The sequence below is a fragment of the Hyla sarda genome, chromosome 8 (assembly GCF_029499605.1).
Source record: "Hyla sarda isolate aHylSar1 chromosome 8, aHylSar1.hap1, whole genome shotgun sequence".
In the NCBI taxonomy this organism is placed as follows: domain Eukaryota; kingdom Metazoa; phylum Chordata; class Amphibia; order Anura; family Hylidae; genus Hyla; species Hyla sarda.
Window position 1 is genome coordinate 96,918,512 of NC_079196.1, and position 22,704 is coordinate 96,941,215.

General features: G+C 40.7%; 1 protein-coding gene across 3 annotated transcripts in view; it reads right to left on the reverse strand.

Annotated features, from left to right (window-relative positions):
* LOC130285072 (aldehyde oxidase 2-like) overlaps window positions 1–22,704 on the reverse strand; it is a 133,972-nt gene that overhangs the window by 87,801 nt on the left and 23,467 nt on the right. The window contains exon 1 of one of the 3 annotated variants that reach the window (XM_056536228.1): window positions 15,725–15,857. The exons of the other annotated variants lie outside the window; for them this stretch is intronic. Within the exon in view, the coding sequence (XP_056392203.1) occupies window positions 15,725–15,727 (3 nt within the window). The 5' untranslated portion in view covers window positions 15,728–15,857. Of the gene's footprint in view, window positions 1–15,724; window positions 15,858–22,704 lie in introns of those variants that run through there. 3 annotated transcript variants of the gene reach the window in all.

Here is a 22,704-nt window from a genome sequence, read left to right on the forward strand (position 1 = left end):
CAGCATGCCAAACAGCAAACAGCTGTCTCGGCATACTGGGAGTTGTAGTTGCGTTCCTCCAGCTGTTGCATAACTACATCTCCCAGCATCAGTACATGCTGGGAGTTGTAGTTTTGCAACAGCTAGAGACACACTGGTTGGAAAATACTGAGTTAGGTAACAGAACCTAACTGAAGGTTTTCCAACCAGTGAGCCTCCAGCTGTTGCAAAAGTACAACTCCCAGCATGCACGTCAGTCTGTCAGTGCATGCTAGGAGTTGTAGTTTTGAAACAGCTAGTAGGTTTGCCCCCCTCCATGTGAATGTACAGGGTACATTCACACAGGCAGGTTTACAGTAAGTTTCCTGTTTCAAGTATGAGCTGCAGCAAATTTTTCGCCGCTGCGCAAATTTCTAGCGGGAAGCTCACTGTAAACCTCTACCAGTGCAAATGTAACCTAAAAACACTACACCACACTACACTAACACATAAAAGGGTAAAACACTGCAAATACACCCCCTTACACTGCCCCCCCCCCCCCCCAATAAAAATGAAAAATGTATTGTACGGCAGTGTTTCCAAAACGGAGACTCCAGCTGTTGCAAAACAACGACTCCCAGCATTTCCGGACAGCCACTGACTGTCCAGGCATGCTGGGAGTTAAGCAACAGCTGGAGGCACCCTGTTTGGGAATCACTGGCGTAGAATACCCCTATGTCCACCCCTATGCAATCCCTAATTTAGTCCTCAAATGCGCATGGCACTCTCACTTCAGAGCCCTGTCGTATTTCAAGGAAACAGTTTAGGGCCACATAGGGCCGCTAGTCCTGAACTGGCACACCCCAACAAGTTTGCCCGCTTGGCAGATGAGGGGGATGCCATTACAGAGCTAGCAGAACTGCAGCAGGATACCGCCTCTGACCGCCAGGGGGGTGTCTGCTCCAGTAAGGAGGGAGGGAGGAGTACAGGGCAGGCCAGACAGGTACTAGTGGTGGGGGACTCAATTATTAGGGGGACAGACAGGGCAATCTGTCACAAAGACCGGGATCGCCGAACAGTGTGTTGTCTGCCTGGCGCACGAGTTCGGCACATCGCGGATCGGGTTGACAGGTTGTTGGGCGGGGCTGGAGAGGACCCAGCAGTCATGGTACATATTGGCACCAATGACAAAGTAAGAGGTAGGTGGAGTGTCCTTAAAAATGATTTCAGGGACTTAGGCCGCAAGCTTAAGGCAAGGACCTCCAAGGTAGTCTTTTCTGAAATATTACCTGTACCACGAGCCGCACCAGAGAGGCAGCGGGAGATCAGGGAGGTAAACAAGTGGCTCAGAAGCTGGTGTAGGAAGGAAGGGTTTGGGTTCATGGAGAACTGGGCTGACTTCGCTGTCGGTTACCGGCTCTACCGTAGGGACGGGCTGCACCTCAATGGGGAGGGTGCAGCTTTGCTTGGGGAGAAGATGGCTAGAAGGGTGGAGGAGTGTTTAAACTAGGGACTTGGGGGGAGGGAACCTACAGCAAAGAGGGGGAAGATAGTGTAGATAGAGAGGTGGGAATTATAAATGTATCTGGGGGTGGAGCGGAGGGAGGGGTTAGAATAGTTAATAGGAATAAGCTTCATAGGAAAATAAAACTTACACCCTTGAATCCCATTAACCCCAATAACATAAAGGATGGAAATGTAAAGTGTATGTTCACAAATGCCAGAAGCCTAGCAAATAAAATGGGGGAGCTTGAGGCCTTGATACTGGAGGAACATATTGATATAGTTGGGGTCACTGAGACATGGCTGGACTCCTCACATGACTGGGCTGTCAATCTGCAGGGGTTTACATTGTTTCGCAAGGATAGAATGAACAGAAAAGGTGGTGGAGTCTGTCTGTATGTAAGAAGTGGTATGAAAGTCAGTGTGAACGATGCCATAGTGTGTGATGATTCTGAGGATGTGGAATCATTGTGGGTAGAATTACAAAAGGAGGGAAATACTGAAAAAATAGTATTTGGTGTAATCTACAGACCCCCTAATATCACTGAAGAGATAGGTCGGCTGCATAAACAAATAGAGAGGGCCGCCCGGGCAGGTACAGTGGTAATAATGGGAGATTTTAACTATCCAGATATAGATTGGGGTCCGGGGTTGGCTAAAACTACAAAGGGGCGACAATTTCTAAATTTATTGCAGGATCATTTTATGGGCCAGTTTGTGGAGGACCCAACAAGAAGTGATGCCTTGTTGGATCTGATCATTTCCAACAACGCAGAGCTGGTTGGTAATGTAACTGTGCGGGAAAACCTTGGTAATAGCGACCACAATATAGTTACTTTTGACTTAAAATGTAGAAAACAAAGACAGGCGGGGAAGGCAAAAACATATAACTTTAAAAAGGCAAATTTCCCTGGGCTGAGGGCTGCACTACAGGACATAGACTGGGGGGAGGTGTTGTCAAATACTGATACAGAAGGTAAATGGGACATCTTTAAATCAACTCTAAATAACTATACAGCTAAATATATACCAAAGGGGAACAAATATAAACGATTAAAACTAAATCCTACATGGCTGACACATGATGTTAAAAGAGCAATAAACAACAAAAAAATAGCCTTCAAAAAATACAAATCTGATGGGTCAGCTATAACATTTAAACAGTACAAGGAGCTTAATAAAATCTGTAAAAATGTAATAAAAACAGCAAAAATTCAAAATGAGAGACAGGTGGCCAAAGAAAGCAAAACTAATCCTAAATATTTTTTTAGATATATAAATGCAAAAAAACCTAGGACAGAGCATGTAGGACCCCTTAATAATGATAATTGGGAGGTTGTCACGGGCGATCAAGAGAAGGCGGAGCTACTGAATGGGTTCTTTAGTTCTGTATACACTATGGAAGAAGGAGCTGACATTGGCCAGGTCAGTGCTGGTAACACATCATGTAATGTACTGAACTGGCTTAATGTAGAGATGGTACAAGGTAAGTTAAGTGATATAAATGTAAGCAAATCTCCAGGGCCAGATGGACTACACCCAAGAGTTCTTAGAGAGGTAAGTTCAGTAATATCTGTACCCCTGTTCATGATATTTAGAGATTCTCTGGTGTCTGGTATTGTGCCAAGGGACTGGCGCAAGGCGAATGTGGTGCCAATCTTCAAAAAGGGCTCTAGGTCTTCCCCAGGAAACTATAGACCGGTAAGTTTAACGTGCATTGTGGGTAAATTGTTTGAAGGACTTATAAGGGATTACATACAGGAATACATAGGGGATAATTGTATTATAAGTGATAACCAGCATGGGTTTACTAAGGATAGAAGTTGTCAAACCAATCTAATTTGCTTTTATGAAGAGGTGAGTAGAAGCCTTGACAGAGGAATGGCTGTGGATATAGTGTTTGTGGATTTTGCTAAAGCGTTTGATACTGTCCCTCAAAGACGTCTGACAGGTAAGTTAAGGTCTTTGGGTTTGGAAATTTTAGTTTGTAACTGGATTGAACACTGGCTCATGGATCGTACCCAGAGAGTGGTGGTCAATGATTCGTACTCTGATTGGTCCCCGGTTATTAGTGGTGTACCCCAAGGTTCAGTACTGGGACCGCTGTTGTTTAATTTATTTATCAATGATATAGAGGATGGTATTAACAGCTCTGTTTCTATCTTTGCAGATGACACCAAGCTTTGTAGCACAGTACAGTCTATAGAGGATGTGCATAAGTTACAAGATGATGTGGATAGACTAAGTGTCTGGGCATCCACTTGGCAAATGAGGTTCAATGTGGATAAATGTAAAGTTATGCATCTGGGTACTAATAACCTGCATGCATCGTATGTCTTAGGGGGGATTAAACTGTCAGAGTCACTGGTAGAGAAGGATCTGGGTGTACTTGTAGATCACAGACTACAGAATAGCATGCAATGTCAGGCTGCTGCTTCCAAAGCCGGCAGGATATTGTCATGTATCAAAAGAGGCATGGACTCAAGGGACAGGGACATAATACTCCCCCTTTATAAAGCATTGGTACGGCCTCACCTGGAATATGCTGTTCAGTTTTGGGCACCTGTCCATAAAAGGGACACTGCGGAGTTGAAAAGGGTGCAGAGACGCGCGACTAAACTAATATGGGGCATGGAACATCTTAGCTATGAGGAGCGATTAAAGGAGTTACAATTGTTTAGTCTTGAGAAGAGACGTTTAAGGGGGGATATGATAAACGTATATAAGTATATTAATGGCCCATACAAAAAATATGGAGAAAAACTGTTCCAGGTTAAACCCCCCCAAAGGACGAGGGGGCACTCCCTCCGTCTGGAGAAGAAAAAGTTTAGTCTCAAGGGGCGACACACCTTCTTTACCGTGAGGACTGTGAATTTATGGAACGGTCTACCTCAGGAACTGGTCACAGCTGGAACAATTTACAGCTTTAAAACAGGATTAGATACATTCCTGGAACAAAATAACATTAATGCTTATGAAGAAATATAAAATCTCATCCCTTCCCAATATCGCGCCACACCCCTACCCCTTAATTCCCTGGTTGAACTTGATGGACGTATGTCTTTTTTCGACCGTACTAACTATGTAACTATGGGGTATTTCCGTACTCAGGAGAAATTGCACTACAAATTTTGGGGGGCTTTTCTCCTTTTACCCCTTATGAAAAGGAAAAGTTGGGGGCTACACCAGCATGTTAGTGTAAAAAAAAAATACCCCATATGTATGGAAATACCCCATATGTCAGCGTAAAATGCTCTGTGGGCGCACAACAAGGCTTAGGAGTGAGAGCGCACTATGTACATTTGAGGCCTAAATTGGTGATTTGCACAGCGGTGGCTGATTTTACAGCGGTTCTGACATTAACGTAAAAAAAGAAATACCCACATGTGACCCCATTTTGGAAACTACACCCCTCACGGAATGTATCAAGGGGTATAGTGAGCCTTAACACCCCACATGTGTTTAATGAAAATTCTTAAAATTTGGATGGAAAAATGAAAAAAAATATTTTTTTCACTAAAATGGTGTTACCCTAAATTTTTCATTTTCACAAGGGAAAATAGGAAAAAAAGCCCTCCAAAAGTTGTAACCCCATTTCTTCTGAGTAAGAGCATACCCCATATGTGGATGTAAAGTACTCTGCTGGCGCACTACAATGCTCAGAAGAGAAGGAGCGCCATTGGGCTTTTGAAGAGAAAATTTGTCCAGAATTGAAGGCAACGTGTGTTTACAAAGCCCCCATAGTGCCAGAACAATGGACCCCCGCCCCACATGCGACCCCAATTTGGAAACTACACCCCTCATGTAATGTAATAAGGGGTACAGTGAGCATTTACGCCCCACAGGTGTCTGACAGATTTTTGAAACAGTGGTCCGTGAAAATGAAAAATGTAATTTTTCATTTGCACAGCCCACTGTTCCAAAGATCTGTCAAATGCCAGTGGGGTGTAAATACTCACTGCACCCCTTATTAAATTCTGTGAGGAGTGTAGTTTCCAAAATGGGGTAACATGTGGGGGGGTCCACTGTTCTGGCACCACAGGGGGCTTTGTAAACGCACATGGCCCCCGACTTCTATTCCAACCAAATTCTGTCTCCAAAAGCTCAATGGCGCTCCTCCTCTTCTGAGCAGTGTAGTGCGCCCGCAGAGCACTTGACGTCCACACATTGGCTATTTCCATACTCAGAAGAAATGGGGTTATACATTTTGGGGGTCATTTTCTCCTATTACCCCTTGTAAAAATGTAAAATTTGGGGAAAAAACTGCATTTTAGTGAAAATTTTTTTTCATTTAAACATCCGATATTAACAAAAAGTCGTCAAACACCTGTGGGGTGTTAAGGCTCACTGTACCCCCGTTGCATTCCTTGAGGGGTGTAGTTTCCAAAATAGTATGCCATGTGGGGGGGGGGGGTTGCTTTTCTGGCAGCATAGGGGCTTCCTAAATGCGACATCCCCTCCAAAAACCATTTTAGCAAAATTTGCTTTTCAAAAGCCAAATGTGACTCCTCTTCTGTGCATTGTAGTTCGCCAGTAGAGCACTTGACGTCCACACATGGGGTATTTCCATACTCAGAAGAGATGGGGTTACAAATTTTGGGGGGCATTTTGTCCTATTCTCCCTTGTAAAAAATTTTTATTTGAGGGAAAACCAGCATTTTATTGGAAAAAAAAAAAATCATTTACACATCCAACTTTAACGAAAAGTCGGCACAAACACCTGTGGGGTGTTAAGGCTCAATGGTCCCCTTGTTACATGCCTTGAGGGATGTAGTTTCCAAAATAGTATGCCACGTGGGTTTTTTTTTTTTTTTTTTTTTTTTTTGCTGTTCTGGTACCATAGGAGCTTCCTAAATGGAACATGCCCCCCAAAAACCATTTCAGAAAAACTCACTCTCCAAAATCCCACTGTCGCTCCTTCCCTTCTGAGCCCTCTACTGTGCCCGCCGAACACTTGACATACACATATGAGGTATTTCCTTACTCTAGAGAAATTGGGTTACACATTTTAGGAAGATTTCTCTCCTTTTTTGTAAAGATTCAATAACTGGGTCTACAAGAACATGCCAGCGTAAAAAAACGAATATTTTGAATTTTCTCCTTCAATTTGCTGCTATTCCTGTGAAACACCTAAACAAACCTTTTGCATGTCATTTTGAGTACTTTGAAGGGTGCAGTTTTTATAATGGGGTCATTTATGGGGTATTTCTAATATAAAAGCCCTTCAAATCGACTTCAAAACTGAACTGAAAAATTTAGATTTTGAAAATTTTGTGAAAAATTGGAAAATTGATGCTGAACTTTGAAGCCCTCTGATGTCTTCCAAAAGTAAAAACACGTCAAGTTTATGATACAAACATATAGTAGACATATTGTATATGTGATATAATTTATTTGGAATATTCATTTTCATATCAGCAGAGAGCTTAAAAGTAAAAAAAAAAATTCATCAAATTTTTCAATTTTTCATAAGAAATTATGCAAGTATTGACAAAATGTTACCACTAACATAAAGTAGAATATGTCACAAAAATACTATTTCGGAATCAGAATGAAAGGTAAAAGCATCTCAGAGTTATTAAAGGGGTATTCCAGGCAAAAACTTTTTTATATATATCAACTGGCTCTGGAAAGTTAAACAGATTTGTAAATTACTTTAATTAAAAAAATCTTAATCCTTCCAATAGTTATTAGCTTCTGAAGTTGAGTTGTTGTTTTCTGTCTAACTGCTCAATGATGACTCACGTCCCGGGAGCTGTGCAGTTCCTATGGGGAAATTTTCCCATCATGCACAGCTCCCGGGACGTGACATCATCATAGAGCAGTTAGACAGAAAACTTCAGAAGCTAATAACTATTAGAAGGATTAAGATTTTTTAATAGAAGTAATTTACAAATCTGTTTAGCTTTCCGGAGCCAGTTGATATATATAAAAAAGCTTTTGCCTGGAATACCCATTTAAAGCTTAAAGTGACAGTGGTCAGATGTGCAAAAAATGGCAGAGTCCTACAGTGAAAATTGGCTGGGTCCTTAACCCCTTAAGGACCCGGACTTTTTCAATTTTTTCATTTTCAATTTTTCCTCCTTAACTTTAAAAAATCATAACTCTTTAAAATTTTCACCTAAAATTCTATATGATGGCTTATTTTTTGCGTCACTAATTCTACTTTGTAATGACATTAGTCATTTTACCCAAAAATCTACGATGAAACGGGAAAAAAAATCAATGTGCAACAAAATTGATGAAAAAACACTATTTTATAAGTTTTGGGGGGCTTCCGTTTTCACGCAGTACATTTTTCGGCAAAAATGATACCATATCTTTATTCTGTAGGTCAATACGGTTAAAATGATATTTGTATAGGTTTGATTTTGTATCACTTCAGAAAAAAATCATGAATAAATGCAGGAAAATGTATACGTTTAAAATGGTCATCTTCTGACCCCTATAACTTTTTTATTTTTCTGTGTTCAGGGCGCTATGAGGGCTCATTTTTTGCGCCGTGATCTGAAGTTTTTAGTGGTACCATTTTTGTTCTGATCAGACTTTTTGATCACTTTTTATGAACTTTTTTGTGGTATAAAAAGTGATCAAAAATGCGCTATTTTGGACTTTGGAATTTTTTTGCGCGTACGCCATTGAACGTGCGGTTTAAAAAGCAGTATATTTTTATAATTCGGACATTTCCGCATGTGGCTATACCACATATGGATCTCAGGCTTGAAGCATTCAATCGGCGATCGGACTGCAGGAAGGAAGGTAAGAGACCTTCCTCCTGAAGTACAGCTGTTCGGGATGCCGCGATTATACCGCGGCGATCCCGAACAGCTCCCTGAGCTAACCGGCACTTTTTACTTTCACTTTTAGCCACGTGGCTCAGCTATTAGAGGCGGGTCCCGGCTTCACTATGACGCTGGGCCCGCCGTGATATGATGCGGGGTCACCGTGTGACCCCGCGTTATATCGCAGGACCGGGACCCAGGAAGTACTCATATGTCCTGGGTCCTTAAGAGGTTAAGGGGTTAAAGGGGTACTCCACTAGAATTTTTTTTTTTTTTAAATCAGCTGGTGCCAGAAAGTTAAACAGATTTGTAAATTACTTCTATATAAAAATCTTAACCCTTCATGGAATTATCAGCTGCCTTATGTTCCACAGGAGGTTCTTTTCTTTTGGAATTTCCTTTCTGTCTGACCAAAGTGCTCTCTGCTTACACCTCTGTCCATTTTTGGAACTGTCCAGAGCAGGAGATGCTTGCTATGGGGATTTGCTCCTGCTTTGGAAAGTTCCTAAAATGGGCAGAGGTGTCAGCAGAGAGCACTGTAGTCAGACCGAAAGGAAATTAAAAATGGAGATATTTAAATAGAAGTAATTTACAAATCTGTTTAACTTTCCAGCACCAGTTGATTTAAAAGAAAATGTTTTCCAGGGGAGTACACCTTTAAGTCCAGTAGGGCGCCCCCTCTGCTCGGGCCCTGCACCATTTGGGACAGATAATTGTCTTTAGCTATAGTCAGAAACCTGTTTCCTTTATGAGATTCACAGATCTCAGTCTCCCAGTTTATATCAGGATAGTTAAAGTTCCCCATTATTATCACCTCATTCTGATTTGCTGCCTTGTTTATTTGCCTCAGTAATGGATCTTCTGCCTCTTCCATTATATTTAGCCACTTATAGCTAACCCCCATCAGTATGTAATAATTTTTATCTCCGTATATTTCTACCCATAATGACTCCACATTATCGTTTCCCTCCCATGTATCCTCCCGCAGTGCGGCCTTCAGACTAGACTTTACATAAAAGCAAACTCCTCCTCCTTTCCGTTTTGTCCGATCCTTCCTGAATAGACTACAACCCTGTATGTTAACAGCCCAGTCACAGCTATCGTCCAACCAAGTCTCTGTTATACCCACTATGTCATAATTTTTCTCAGACATTATATACTCCAGTTTGTCAGTTTTATTGGTCACCCTTCTGGCATTAGTGAACATGCAAATCAAAGGTGTATGTTTTTTTTTTTCCTTTGAAGTCTATCCCTATTAACTATTCTAACCCCTCCCTCTGCTTCATCCCCAGGTACAATAAAAAGTCCCAGCTGTCTATATACACTATCTTCCCCCTCTATGTTGTAGGTTCCTTCCCCCCAGTCCCTAGTTTAAACACTCCTCAAACCTTTTGGCCATCTTCTCCCCAAGCACAGCTGCAACCTCTCCATTGAGGTGCAGCCCGTCCCTACAGTACAGCCGGTATCTGACAGAGAAGTCGGCCCAGTTCTCAATGAACCCAAACCCCTCCTTCTTACACCAGCTTCTGAGCCACTTGTTTACTTCCCTAATCTCCCGCTGCCCCTCTGGTGTGGCTCGTGGTACAGGTAATTTTTCAGAAAATATTACCTTGGAGGTCCTTGCCTTAAGCTTGCGGCCTAAGTCCCTGAAATAATTTTTAAGGACACTCCACCTACCTCTTACTTTCTCATTGGTGCCAATGTGTACCATGACTGCTGGGTCTTCTCCAGCCCCACCCAACAACTTGTCAACCCGATCTGCGATGTGCCGAACTAGAGTGCCAGGAAGACAACCACCAAGACCTGTCTGGCCTGCCCTGCACACCTCCCTCCCTCCTTACTGGAGCAGTCACCCCCCTGGCAGTCAGAGGCAGTGTCTTGCAAGAGTAATGCTAGCTCTGAAATTGCATCCCCCTCATCTGCCAACCGGGCAAACTTGTTGGGATGTGCCAGTTCAGGACCTGGGCTTCCAAGTGAACAACTCGCACACCATGCACCCTCGAACTGCTGTAAAAGGATTGCATACATCATGCAAGATGTACACTGGACTGCATTTTCCAACATATAGGCCATTTTACTTATGGGGATTGCACAGATTCCCTGAATTTAAAGTCCCTTAATTTTATGTCTCCTCCACTTTTATACTCACACCCACTTGTATGATTCACACAGACCAAAAATCATCTCTCTCTTGTACTACTTGGAAGTGAATGCATATAATAATATGGCGATGCAGAAGTTGGAACAAAAGATGTCACCTTTATGAAAGGTGAAAAACAGATGAGTAGATTAAAAAAAAGGACACGTGAGCTCTTAATCTTAGTAAAATAGCAATTCTAGAACACTTCTGACAAAGGGAATGGCAATTCCCACTCTTCAGTCTATTAATATACTGTATTTCTATGAGTAATATTCATGCATGGCATTTATGTTACATACATATCTGAATATTACAGAATGCAGAATCCTAAAAGGTAATCTAGCATTGTTATTTCATGGATTTAGTGGTTCACCTTATATCTTTCACTTAGTAAAAAGAATATGGCTACATCACAGCTGAAAAAATGGTTGACAATGGACAATGTTGTGTAAACAGCTGCCTATGATGAATTTTGTTTTTCAAACCTTTCCTCTTACATAAATTTGTCAAGATTTAGCTTGAAGCCACAGAAGCAGAAGACATCAAAGAGGCATAAGAGCTCCAAATGTCTATACCTGAAAACTATTATGTTGTGGGAGAAAAACCTGAAAATCAAGTTGATATTTGCGGGAAACTAAAACTTGTGTTTTTGATTTACGTCTACTATACTTGTTATGTGTGTTGCAGTTCCAGATAATAAAAATAGAAATCCTCAAATATGTCTTAAAAATTAGATAATAATCTTTCAGGGCAAGTCCACAGTAAATGAAAATTTTCTGTGTGGACATTTCACCATCTGAACATCTGAGCCTTAGAATGAGCATGGGCTGTCTATATGGCATGTACCCAGGGATTTATTTTAGTAATTGAAATTCTTTATGTTTGATGATCTGGTAATGAAGCAGTTAAAATGTTGTTTTCAAAAAGGGATGATCCTCCATGTTTTTAGGTTACAGCTCTGGGGAGAATGTAAGAAAGTACAAGCAGAGACAGGAGGTCATGTTCCCACAGCTTCTTAATCTGTCGACTCCCAACAAGAATGTAACTGCAGTAAATGCAAACTCACTGTAAAATATATGTCACCAAAGATACAGGTATATGGCCCATGTCCTTAATGTCTAATTGTTTCAAATGTAAAAGTAGTTTTTAATAATTATTCTAGTTATTTCAGTTAAAAGTTATCAAACACCTATATCACCAAAGGTAAAAATTAATAATAATTACCCCCAGGTTGTGCCAGGTTTTTCATCAACAACAACAAATGCTTCTTATAATTGGAGATCATTCTTTCATATCACTATAGAGGACTTTTGGTCTACTGCACTTACATACTTACTTTACTCCAGCCATGTTTGATGGTTTTGGAGCATAACTTGCCTATATAAGCACTTCAAGCATCTAAGTGTTTTCCAGATCAATGCTTAACCACTCCAGAACCTAATTCAGTTTATTTTAAGCAATTCAGTGTAATGTCCGTTTTTGTGTTTGAAGAGTTTCTGTGCTAATTCTCCCTGGTTTGGGAAGAGTTAACCCTCCAGCCATGGGAGTGTATAAAAGGCCTCTCCAGGTGCTATTGGGGAATGGTAATTGAGCTTTACTCTGACCATGTCTGGTTTATTATGCACTTTGGCTATGTTTTGTCTGTTTTAGTAAATTTCTTAAGTTTTTACCATGGTTACCTGTCCTGTTTGAGATATAGATTTTATCCTGCTTGGTTTTAGTACATTTGTCGGGTTTTAGTATTTTGTATGTTCGTTCTGCATTCATCTTTATATATCCTAGTCTGTGTTCAAACTGTGCATTATATCAGTCATTTACCCATGTTTACTTGTATTTAGCAATTCTGTTTCCTTCTAGGCCAGTATCCTGATCACTCGGAGGAGAGTGCCTGCTGGCTAGGAGTCTATTTTTCTTTGGTATTGATGTCCCTCCATGTTTGGAGTGAGGAGTCTAGTGTGTTCATGATTACTTATCCTTAGAGTTTTTATTTTATGATCACTGATCTATAGTGTCCTCTGTACATCACCATTGGTCTATAGTGTCCTCTTTACTTTAACACAGGTCCGTGTCCTCTGAACTTGTATCTATTTGTAGTCTAGTGTGTGCTTTGTTCTGAGTCCAGTGTGAAGAGTGCTCTTGATTTCCTTACCTGTTTTGTTAGTATACTATATCCTGCCTTGTTTGTTTTTAGATATCTGTTCTGGTTATTGTATTACCGTTTTCCCCGACTATGTAGAGTTCCGTTTCTTTTGTTGACCTTGACGCCAGTGCACTTTAGTGAAGGAAGGGACCGGCTACTGGTTGTCATTCACTGCTAGGCTGTCTGGGCAAGTAGGCAGGAAGAGTGCTTCTAGGGACAGCTTAGGGCTCACTTCTCCCTGCCCCCTGTTCATGACATTCAGAGGTGGACATTACCCATATAGCTTTGACGGATGCCACTATGGACACCCATGTTAAAAAAAACTGTGCATTATACTTTTTCTGGATACTGCTCTATGGAATAATTCAGAAGTTTGTGCTATTCTATCCAGAAAATGAACATAAATTCTGATGGAAGCCCCTAAAACAGAGGCCAAAATGATATTCTTCCTGTGACTACCTACTCTAGCGCACGTAATGTTTGGCCAGTAAAGATATTTTTGATATTTACACGACTTTTTGACTGGTGGATCGCGCCATAGACGTTTTCTTCTTATCTCTGCCGACTCTTTCTGTTTCTGTCAGGTAATAGCAGTTTATAGATATGTTTTCTATATGTGCCAGAAGATTTCCTGCATCATATAGCTAATGTTCGTAATATAATTGCAGAAATACCCTTATATTTGTTTATAGGAAGCGTGAGGTAGGTAAATCAGTTTCCTACTGCATACCTATCAGCCCGAATGCAAATTGTCTTATGATAATCAGTAGAATGTCCAATTTACAGCCAATGAACAGCACATTGTATTCTGATGAAGAACTTAAAGTGTACCTTTTTATATAATATAGAAAATAACATTATATGTTTAATTGTAATATATATTGATTGAAATAAATGTGCATATTTTTGGGAGGAAAAAAACCTGTCTTGTCTCTGCAGCTATTGTCTGTGTGTCTCTGTGCAGATACCAAATACAGGAGCTGTGGGCAAGCAGGACTCTGTGCAGTGAGGATGAGCAGGGCTCTGTGCAGTGAGGACAAGCAGGGCTCTGTGCAGTGAGGACAAGCAGGGCTCTGTATACTGAGGACAAGCAGGGCTCTGTATACTGAGGACAAGCAGGGCTCTGTGCAGTGAGGACAAGCTGGGCTCTGTGCAGTGAGGGCAAGTAGGGCTCTGTACACTGAGGGCATGCAGGGCTCTGTGCAGTGAGGGCAAGCAGGGCTCTGTGCAGCTCACACATCAGGATGATTGACAATCCAGGAGCCTGCACAGAGCCCTGCTTGTCCCCCCAACACTTGTATTTTGTCTTTGCACAGAGACAAACAGGCAATAACTGCAGGGACAAGACAGCATTTTTTCACCCAAAAATATACAAATTTTTTGACCAATGTACATTACAAATATACATGTATTGTTATTATCTACATTATATAAAAAGTTTTTGCAAATGACAGGCACACTTTAAAGGACTATGTCAGATAATTTAGATTTGTTGTAGCTTGACAGATTAACACCCCTCCGCCCGGTCCCGGTGTTTAAAACAGGGTCACGCCGTGACCCCACATCACACCGGGTCGGTCCCGGCTGCTAATCATAGCCGGGACCCTGGGCTAACAGGGCGCAGCATCGATTGTTGTGCCGCGCGCCGTTAACCCTTCAGACGCGACGATCAAAGTTGACCGCCGCGTCTGAAAACAAAAGTAAACGCTTCCCGACAGCTCAGTCGGGCTGATCGGGACATCGCTATAAAATGTTCCGATCAGCTGGGACGCAGGCGGAGGTCTCCTTACCTGACTCCGCGGTGTCTGATCGTCGATTGATTTCTCCAAGCCTGAGCTACAGACTTGAGCAATCAAGCCCCTATCTGACTGATCCGTGCAAAGCTATGGCTTTGCAGGGATCAGCATAGGAGATCAGTGTGTGCAGTGTTATAGGTCCCTATGGGAGCTATAGCACTGCAAAAAAAAAAAAGTTAACAAAGGTCATTTAACCCCTTCCCTAATAAAAGTTTGAATCACCCCCCTTTTCCCATAAAAAAACAGTGTAAATAAAAATAAACATATGTTGTATCGCCGCATGCAAAAATGTCCGAACTATAAAAATATATCATTAATTAAATCGCACGGTCAATAGCGTGCCCGCAAAAAAATTCCAAAGTCCAAAATAGTGTTTTTTTGGTCACTTTTTATATCATGAAAAAATGAATAAAAAGCGATCAAAAAGTCCGATCAATACAAAAATGGTATCGATAAAAACTTCAGAACACGGTACAAAAAATGAGCCCTCATACTGGCCCATACGCAGAAAAATAAAAAGTTATAGGGGTTAGAAGATGAGAATTTTTAACATATACATTTTCCTGCATGTAGTTATGATTTTTTTCCGAAGTACGACAATATCCAACCTATATAAGTAGGGTATAATTTAACCGTATGGACCTACAGAATAAAGATAAGGTGTTATTTTTACCGAAAAGTGCACTGCGTAGAAACGGAAGCCCCCAAAAGTTACAAAATGAAATTTTTTCTTCAATTTTGTCGCACAATTAATTTTTTTTTCATTTTGCCGTGGATTTTTGGGTAAAATAACTAATGTCACTGCAAATTAGAATTGGTGGCGCAAAAAATAAGCCATCATATGGAATTTTATGTGCAAAATTGAAAGCGTTATGATATTTAGAAGGTTATGAGGAAAAAATTAAAATGCAAAAACGGAAAAGCCCTGCGTCCTTAAGGGGTTAAAGGAGATATACATGATATAGGCTGAGTGCACTGTCATGTAAGGAGCCAGACAGAGCTCATTCTGCCAAAAACATATGGGGAAAAATAACGCCTGAACTAAAAAAGGTAGGTAGTTATGGACATGCTTTTCAGGTTTCTAAGGTGAATATACAATATATAATATTCTTCTATTATCAGAACTGCACCTTAGGAGTGAAGTAATATGATTCTTTAGAAGTATACAGACTCTCTAAGCTACTATTCTGCCTGAAGACTGATAAGTAGATGAGAAAATATGAACTCTGTGACCTTTCTGCTCCTTTGTTTGAACTTCTCACATTTAAAAATGCAGCAAATCTGTAAATAAAATACATAGGAAATAATAATACCAAATATTTGTGTACGCAAAACTCTAGTATGGAGGAGCTGAATCTGCTTCATGCCCTGTCAGTGCTGGCTGATATCAGCAGCCAACACTCACCATCAATGACCAGCATCCAAAATCAGTACAATTCCAGTCATTTCACTCTCCTGATGCTGTGATAAACAACAATCATGGCATTTGGTGAGTTTTTTTGACAGATGCCACATCAACCAGTCATGCAATCTGTAACGCTGGCAGTTGGCAGACGCCAGCATGCACCACATCCAGCTGCCTACCTCGGCCAAGTTGTTCGCTCAGCTATGCTTCTCTGCTGCAGTCTCTACACCTCCTCTGTTTCCCCACAGCCTTGTGCACCATTTTTCTCAATTTCACCCCGCAAGTACCTTTTTTATTTTATATACCAATACATTTAAATAGTAATATAAAGGATGCAAATAAAATGTACTTGTCCTATAAAAAATAACCATTATAACCCTCATACAACGCTGTCACTGGAAACATAAAAATGTTATGGATTTGGGAAGGTGAGGAGGAATAAAGCGTAAGGAAGAAAGCTAAATCCATCAGGTCAGCAAGCAGTGTGCATAACTTATCTTCCAAAAAAAAAAAAAAAAAAAATATATATATATATATATATATATATATATATATATATATATATATACACACATTTTCCCTATGCACTAAACATGCAGTAATTTCCTGCCTCTCTGATAACATATTTAACCAAGGACTTCTGTTAGACTTATAGATCTCTGATAATCCATTATGGCCAGTGAGTCACGATGGCCATACAATATCCCTAGTGTTCTCAAGTATTTGTGTTTAACCACATAGGTCTAATAGGAAAATAAAACAGAGCAGAATCATTGTGACAATGACAGGTGATAATCTGAATACAATTCAGCTTCTCTGCTTTGCTCCCTTACATAACCGTGGTTTCTGATAATCTCTGGTAATAAATAGGAGCAATCTTCTGTTGCCCCTCCTTAATTGCTTTAGGACACTGCCTACTTTGCCCTTCAGGACACAAGGAATTTTTTTTTTGTCTTTTCATGGCTGACTTATAAGAGGTAGATGTTTTTTACATTCATGTATGCTTGATTCTGTGAGCTGTATTTTTAATGGCATCATTTAATACATACATAAAACCTTAAAGGGGTACTTCGGTGGGAAAAATGTTTTTTTAATCAACTGGTGTCAGAAAGTTAAACAGATTTGTAAATTACTTCTAATAAAGGGTACCTATCATTTAAAAAAAGTTTTTATATGTTAAAGAGAAAGTTATTTCTAATAACTTTCTGAAGATATGTTATACATTTTTTTTTTTTTTTTATGTTTATTTTGGGAAAACCCACCACTAGGGGGCTCCCTACATGTCCTGGCCGCTAGATTTCGGACTCATGCTGCTGACCTGGCATGAGTCCGAAATCTGACTGCAGCCGGGACATGTGATCAGCACAGCGCAGAAGCAAGCGCTGTGCCCGCAGCAGCAGCTGACATGGCCAGCAGGCCGGCTGGAGACAGGTGACAGCTATGGAAGAAGTTCTCTCCTTCTCCCAGTCGGCCTGCAGCTTCTCCGCTGCTTCTCCCCTTGCTCCGGACACCAGCGGGAACCAGGGAAGCACTCCCCCCCCCAGCAGGCTTCCGTGACGTCACGCCTGCTGGGGCATGCCCATATAGTCCTGCCGGTAGCTCACTGTGAGCAAGGAAATAGGTAACATACAGAGCTTTTTAAAGATGAGGTGTAGTTAGGAAGCATAGCCTAAGTTAGTTTTGGATAGTTGATTTAGTGATAGGTACTAAATCTTAATCCATCCAGAACTTATCAGCTGCTGTATAACACAGAGGAAGTTATTATTTTATTTTTTTTCTTTTATGTATGACTACAGTGCTCTCTGCTGACACCTCTGTCCATGTCAGGAACTGTCCGGAGCAGAAGAGGTTTGCAATGGGGATTTGTTCCTGCTCTGGACAGTTCCTGACATGGACAGATGTGTCAGCAGAGAGCACTGTGGTCAGACAGAAAGGAAATTCAACAAGAAATTAACTCCCTCTGTAATTTACAGCAGCTAAGTACTGGAAGGATTAAGATTTTTTTAATAGAAGTATTTTACAAATCTGTTTAACTTTCTGGCACCAGTTGATTTAAAATAAAATGTTTTCCAAGGAGTACCCCTTTAAGGGTGTCATTTATTAACATGAGCGACTTTAGGGGGATTTTTTTGCTCGTGTGGCACACTAGTGAGTTCTGCATTGATAAATGCCAGGCGTGACTTGGAGCTAACGTGGAGTAATCGGCAGAGCTGCCTGTGCCTGGTCTTGGCTGGAGTGGCCATTATGCGAAACTGTGCGACTTTTGCAAAAGTTGCATGTCAAAAATCAGTGCATAAACTGTGCAATGGGGAAACCACACCCAAACCTTGCCCACAAATGGTCACTGGATTAGCCAGCGCAGAAAGCCATACAATTCAAATCATAAATGTAGCGCACACTGTGTACCGCAACTTTGCAAATATATATATATATATATATATATATATATATATAGCAAAGCAGGTTGGAGGCAAGGAATACCTCTGGAAAATTGGGACATCAAACGGGCGCAGACTTCTCAGATGAGGTGTAGATAAAAAGGTAATTTTTTCCAATAAAACATGCAACGCAACAGTACAAGCATTTCAAGCCTGGACAGGGCTTTTCGTCAGGCGTATGGACACTGTGGGTTATAGACCGTATTAAAAGCCCACTGGAAATTGCTTCTGGGAATCCAAATGACCAGAACCAGTAAAAATATGAACAAAAAACATCTTAGTAAAACACTCAAAAAATATATAAAACATAATAAATACAGTCATCGTTTAGAATAAAAAATAAAATAACAATGATGTATGAGAATATATATGTATGCAAATAATAATGAAGTACCATGGTTACGTTCGGGGCGGGGCATGTGTCAAATGCCTCTAGATGGAGTGGTTGCAGGATGATGCGTAAAAAAAGGAGACAGTGATACGCATATGTATTGAGAGACCTGCGCAGTGGAGATGATGTAATACGATGGATGGGTCCAAGGAATAGAACAGCCTATCGAGGTTCTGGATTGCGGGAGACATTTATAATCGACATGCTGTGAAATAGGAAAAAGAGTGATCCTGTATACAGGTGTATAGAATCAATAGAATGATTAGCAGCGGGAAGCCGTATTGTATTGGAAAACTATGGCAATTGTGAATGATAGTGTTCATGAGATGATTTCTCACATCTCATTAAGACCATGTAGAGAAAATGTATGCATCTTGTACATCCAGAACATTTCGAGTCTCTTCAGCTGTTCGATTCTGTTATTAGTTGATGCTGGTACTTGATCAATAGGTGTAATTGAAATGGACTTAGTACTATTTGGATGGGATAAAGTGACATTTTAAGAAACTACATGGAGTAAAAACAATCTTTTATAGATTTTGTCGATGCTGATTCAATCTGAGATGGAGCGGACGGGTGGTGCGTCCTATATACTGCAATGGGCAATCGGGACACTGGATCATGTAAATGACATGGTCAGATTGACAAATAAGGTGAAATTTTATCGAAAAACTCTAGCCTGTCGGTGAGGAAATTTAATTTTCTAACCCATTGGAAATCTGCCGACAGCACAGGCAACAACCTTTCTTTTGCATTTATAGCTCCCTTTTTTCCATGGTCTGCCTAGGAGATCCGTATGTTTGATGTCTTTATTCTGCTGTCTCCTAATCTGGCTGGGGGCAAGAATAGTCTTCAGTGATGCCAATCTTCTGTACGTAAACCAAGGCTGTTGTGGGATAAATTTAGAGAGGTAAGGATCTGTTTGTAATATATGCCAATGCCGTGTGACTATTTTTTTAATGAGGTGGGCATCATTGCTGTAGGTCGTAATGAAATTAGATGAAAATTTGTTTTTGTCTTGGTGTTCATCTTTCTGCTTGGTGTTGGTTACCCAACAATCTTTCTGCGTAAGTGTTTTGATACGGTTGTAAGGATTGCTTTAGCCGGATAGTGTTTCTCTTTAAAAAGTTTTTAAAGACAGTTTTTTGAAGGTTGCATGATTGGTACAATTTTTGTGTATCCTTTTATACTGACTAAACAGTATGTTTAATAACCATTTTTTTATTTTTTTAACTGTGAGCTATGGAAATCCAGATAACTATTGGCATGAAAAAGGTGGATGTGATGAATGATTGTTCATTATGTGAAATACAGATGTCCAGAAAATTGATGCTGTCTTTGCTGGATTCAATGGTAAATGTTAGACCCCAGGAATTATCATTGAGGTATTGGAGGAACATGGGGATGTCTTCCTCAGGTCCCTTCCAGACAAAGAACAAGTCATCAATATAACGGTAATATACCACTATAATCTCCATAATCAATGAGTTACCCCAAATATATTTGGACTCAAAGGCCCCCATAAAGATGTTTGCGTACACAGGTGCGACCTTTGAGCCCATGGCAGTTCCAAGTTTCTGATGGTATATGGTTCCATTGTACGTAAAATAATTGTTGTGGAGAATATAGGAAAGCGCTTCCATGAGAAAATTGCAGTGTGATGGCGAGAATGGATCATTGTCTAGGACATCCTTGACACAGCGGAGACCTAGTTCATGTTGGATATTAGAATATAATGATGATACATCACAGGTCACAAGAATGAAATTGGACTCCCAACTCAAAGGTGGAGACGTTCTATTAATTGTGAGGAATCCCTCAAGTAGCTGGCAAGGCTGGTATGCATACACCTGGAGGTAAAGATACAAGTAATGCGCTAAGTTGCTTAGTGTAGCATTAGTGGTGGAGATAATTGGTCGCCCCGGCGGTTGTTCAATGGATTTGTGGACCTTAGGTAATTGGTAAAAACATGGTTTGTTATTGTTAGTGTGCATAATAAATTCCTGTTCATCCTTAGTCAAGATGCTAACTCCAATGCTTTCGTGGTCATCTGAAAGAGACCTTGTATTATCCTCTCAAAGGGATCTGTTTTGATGATGGTATAATAATTGATATCTGACAGAATCCGCAAGGATTCGGAATGGTACTGCTCATAGTCCAGCAGGACAAGGTCCACGCCTTTATCCGCCAGACGGATTACGATATCTGTGTTGGAACGGAGAATCTTCATTGCCCTGCATTCAGATGCAATGAGATTATTTTTTTTATGGTGATTTTGTTTGGACAATCGGCTGTTCAGGTCATCGCTGACTAACTGCGAAAAAATCACAATGAGTGAACCCTGGGATTGAGTTGGATAAAACCGTGATGGTGGTTTTAGCGGTTGGTGTTTGATATTGTTGATCATAATAGTTGAATCACTGGGAGCAGAAGTTGGGGATGGACAATTTGTACCAGATGTATTGGGGTGTTTATTTTTTATGATTTCAAAATGATGCTGGAGAGTCAATTTCTGGATGAATTTTTGAAAATCCAAAAATAATTCAAATTTATTGCTGCTTGATTGTGGACAAAATGACAACCCTTTTTGTAGTAGACTGGTTTCGGCCGCTGTAAGTTTATGCTTTGATATGTTAAAAATATAAACCGTGTCTTTTATGGATTGATCTTTTTGCTGAGGATCACTGTGTTTCGATCTTGAGTCCTTCCTTTTTTGGCCACCACGGCTTCCCCTCTTTCCTCTTCTTTTTTCCTTTTTCCACTCAGAGGGGCGAAGAAGTCCAGAATCTTCAAGATCTTGACGGACTTAGTTCTAAAAAATAATTCTGATGGCTACTGGATGATGATGGAGGTGGCAACTCGGACGGACTCGATCACAATGTAGTGGGTCGGCTGTTGCAACATGAATGATCGTCCAATGAGATAAATGGGCTAGGACAGGAGGTAGATGTATCAGTGATCGGTCACACAGAAGAATGGTGTCCTCATTGACAGAAAAATCAAACGGTGCGGGAGTCAGATGTATAGATAGAGAGGATAAATCTAACTCAATGTTGTTGTCATTAGACTGGCAAAGTGTGTTGCCCTTAGAAACACTCCGAGATGGTGAAATGGCACTGTGGAGAGAATGGGAGGACTTGTTGCCAAAGCTTAAATGTTTCTTGTGTTCCAATGTTGAACAACTGCCGGGGAGACCAATTATCTCCACCACTAATGCTACACTTGGCAACTTAGCGCATTACTTGGATCTTTACCTCCAGGTGCATGCCACCAGCCTTGCCAGTTACTTGAGGGCTTCCTCACAATTAATAGAATGTCTCCTACCTTTGAGTTGGGAGTCCAATTTAATTCTTGTGACCTGTGATGTCTCATCATTATATTCTAAAATCCAACATGAACTAGGTCTCCGCTGTGTCAAGGATGCCCTAGACAAGGATCCATTCAGCACGCCATCACACTGCAATTTTCTCATGGAAGCACTTTCCTATATTCTCCACAACAATTATTTTATGTACAATGGGACCATATACAATCAGAAACTTGGAACTGCGATGGGCTGAAAGGTTGCACCTGTGTACGCAAACATCTTCATGGGGGCCTTTGAGTCCAAATATATTTGGGGTAACCCATTGATTACAGAGAATATAGTGGTATATTACCGTTATATTGATGACTTGTTCTTTGTCTGGAAGGGACCTGAGGAAGACATCCCCATGTTCCTCCAATACCTCAATGATAATTCCTGGGGTCTAACATTTACCATCGAATCCAGCAAAGACAACATCAATTTTCTGGACATCTGTATTTCACATAATGAACAATCATTCATAACATCCACTAGAGATGCGTGAACTTACAGTAAATTCGATTTGTCACAAACTTCTCGGCTCGGCAGTTGATGACTTATCCTGTATAAATTAGTTCAGCTTTCAGGTGCTCCCGTGGGCTGGAAAATGTGGATACAGTCCTAGGAGACTGAACTAATTTATGCAGGATAAGTCATCAACTGCCGAGCCGAGAAGTTCGTGACGAATCGAATTTACTGTAAGTTCGCTCATCTCTAACATCCACCTTTTTCAAAAAGTTGGATGCCAATAGTTATCTGGATTTTCATAGCTCGCATTTCAAAAAATGGTTATTAAACATACTGT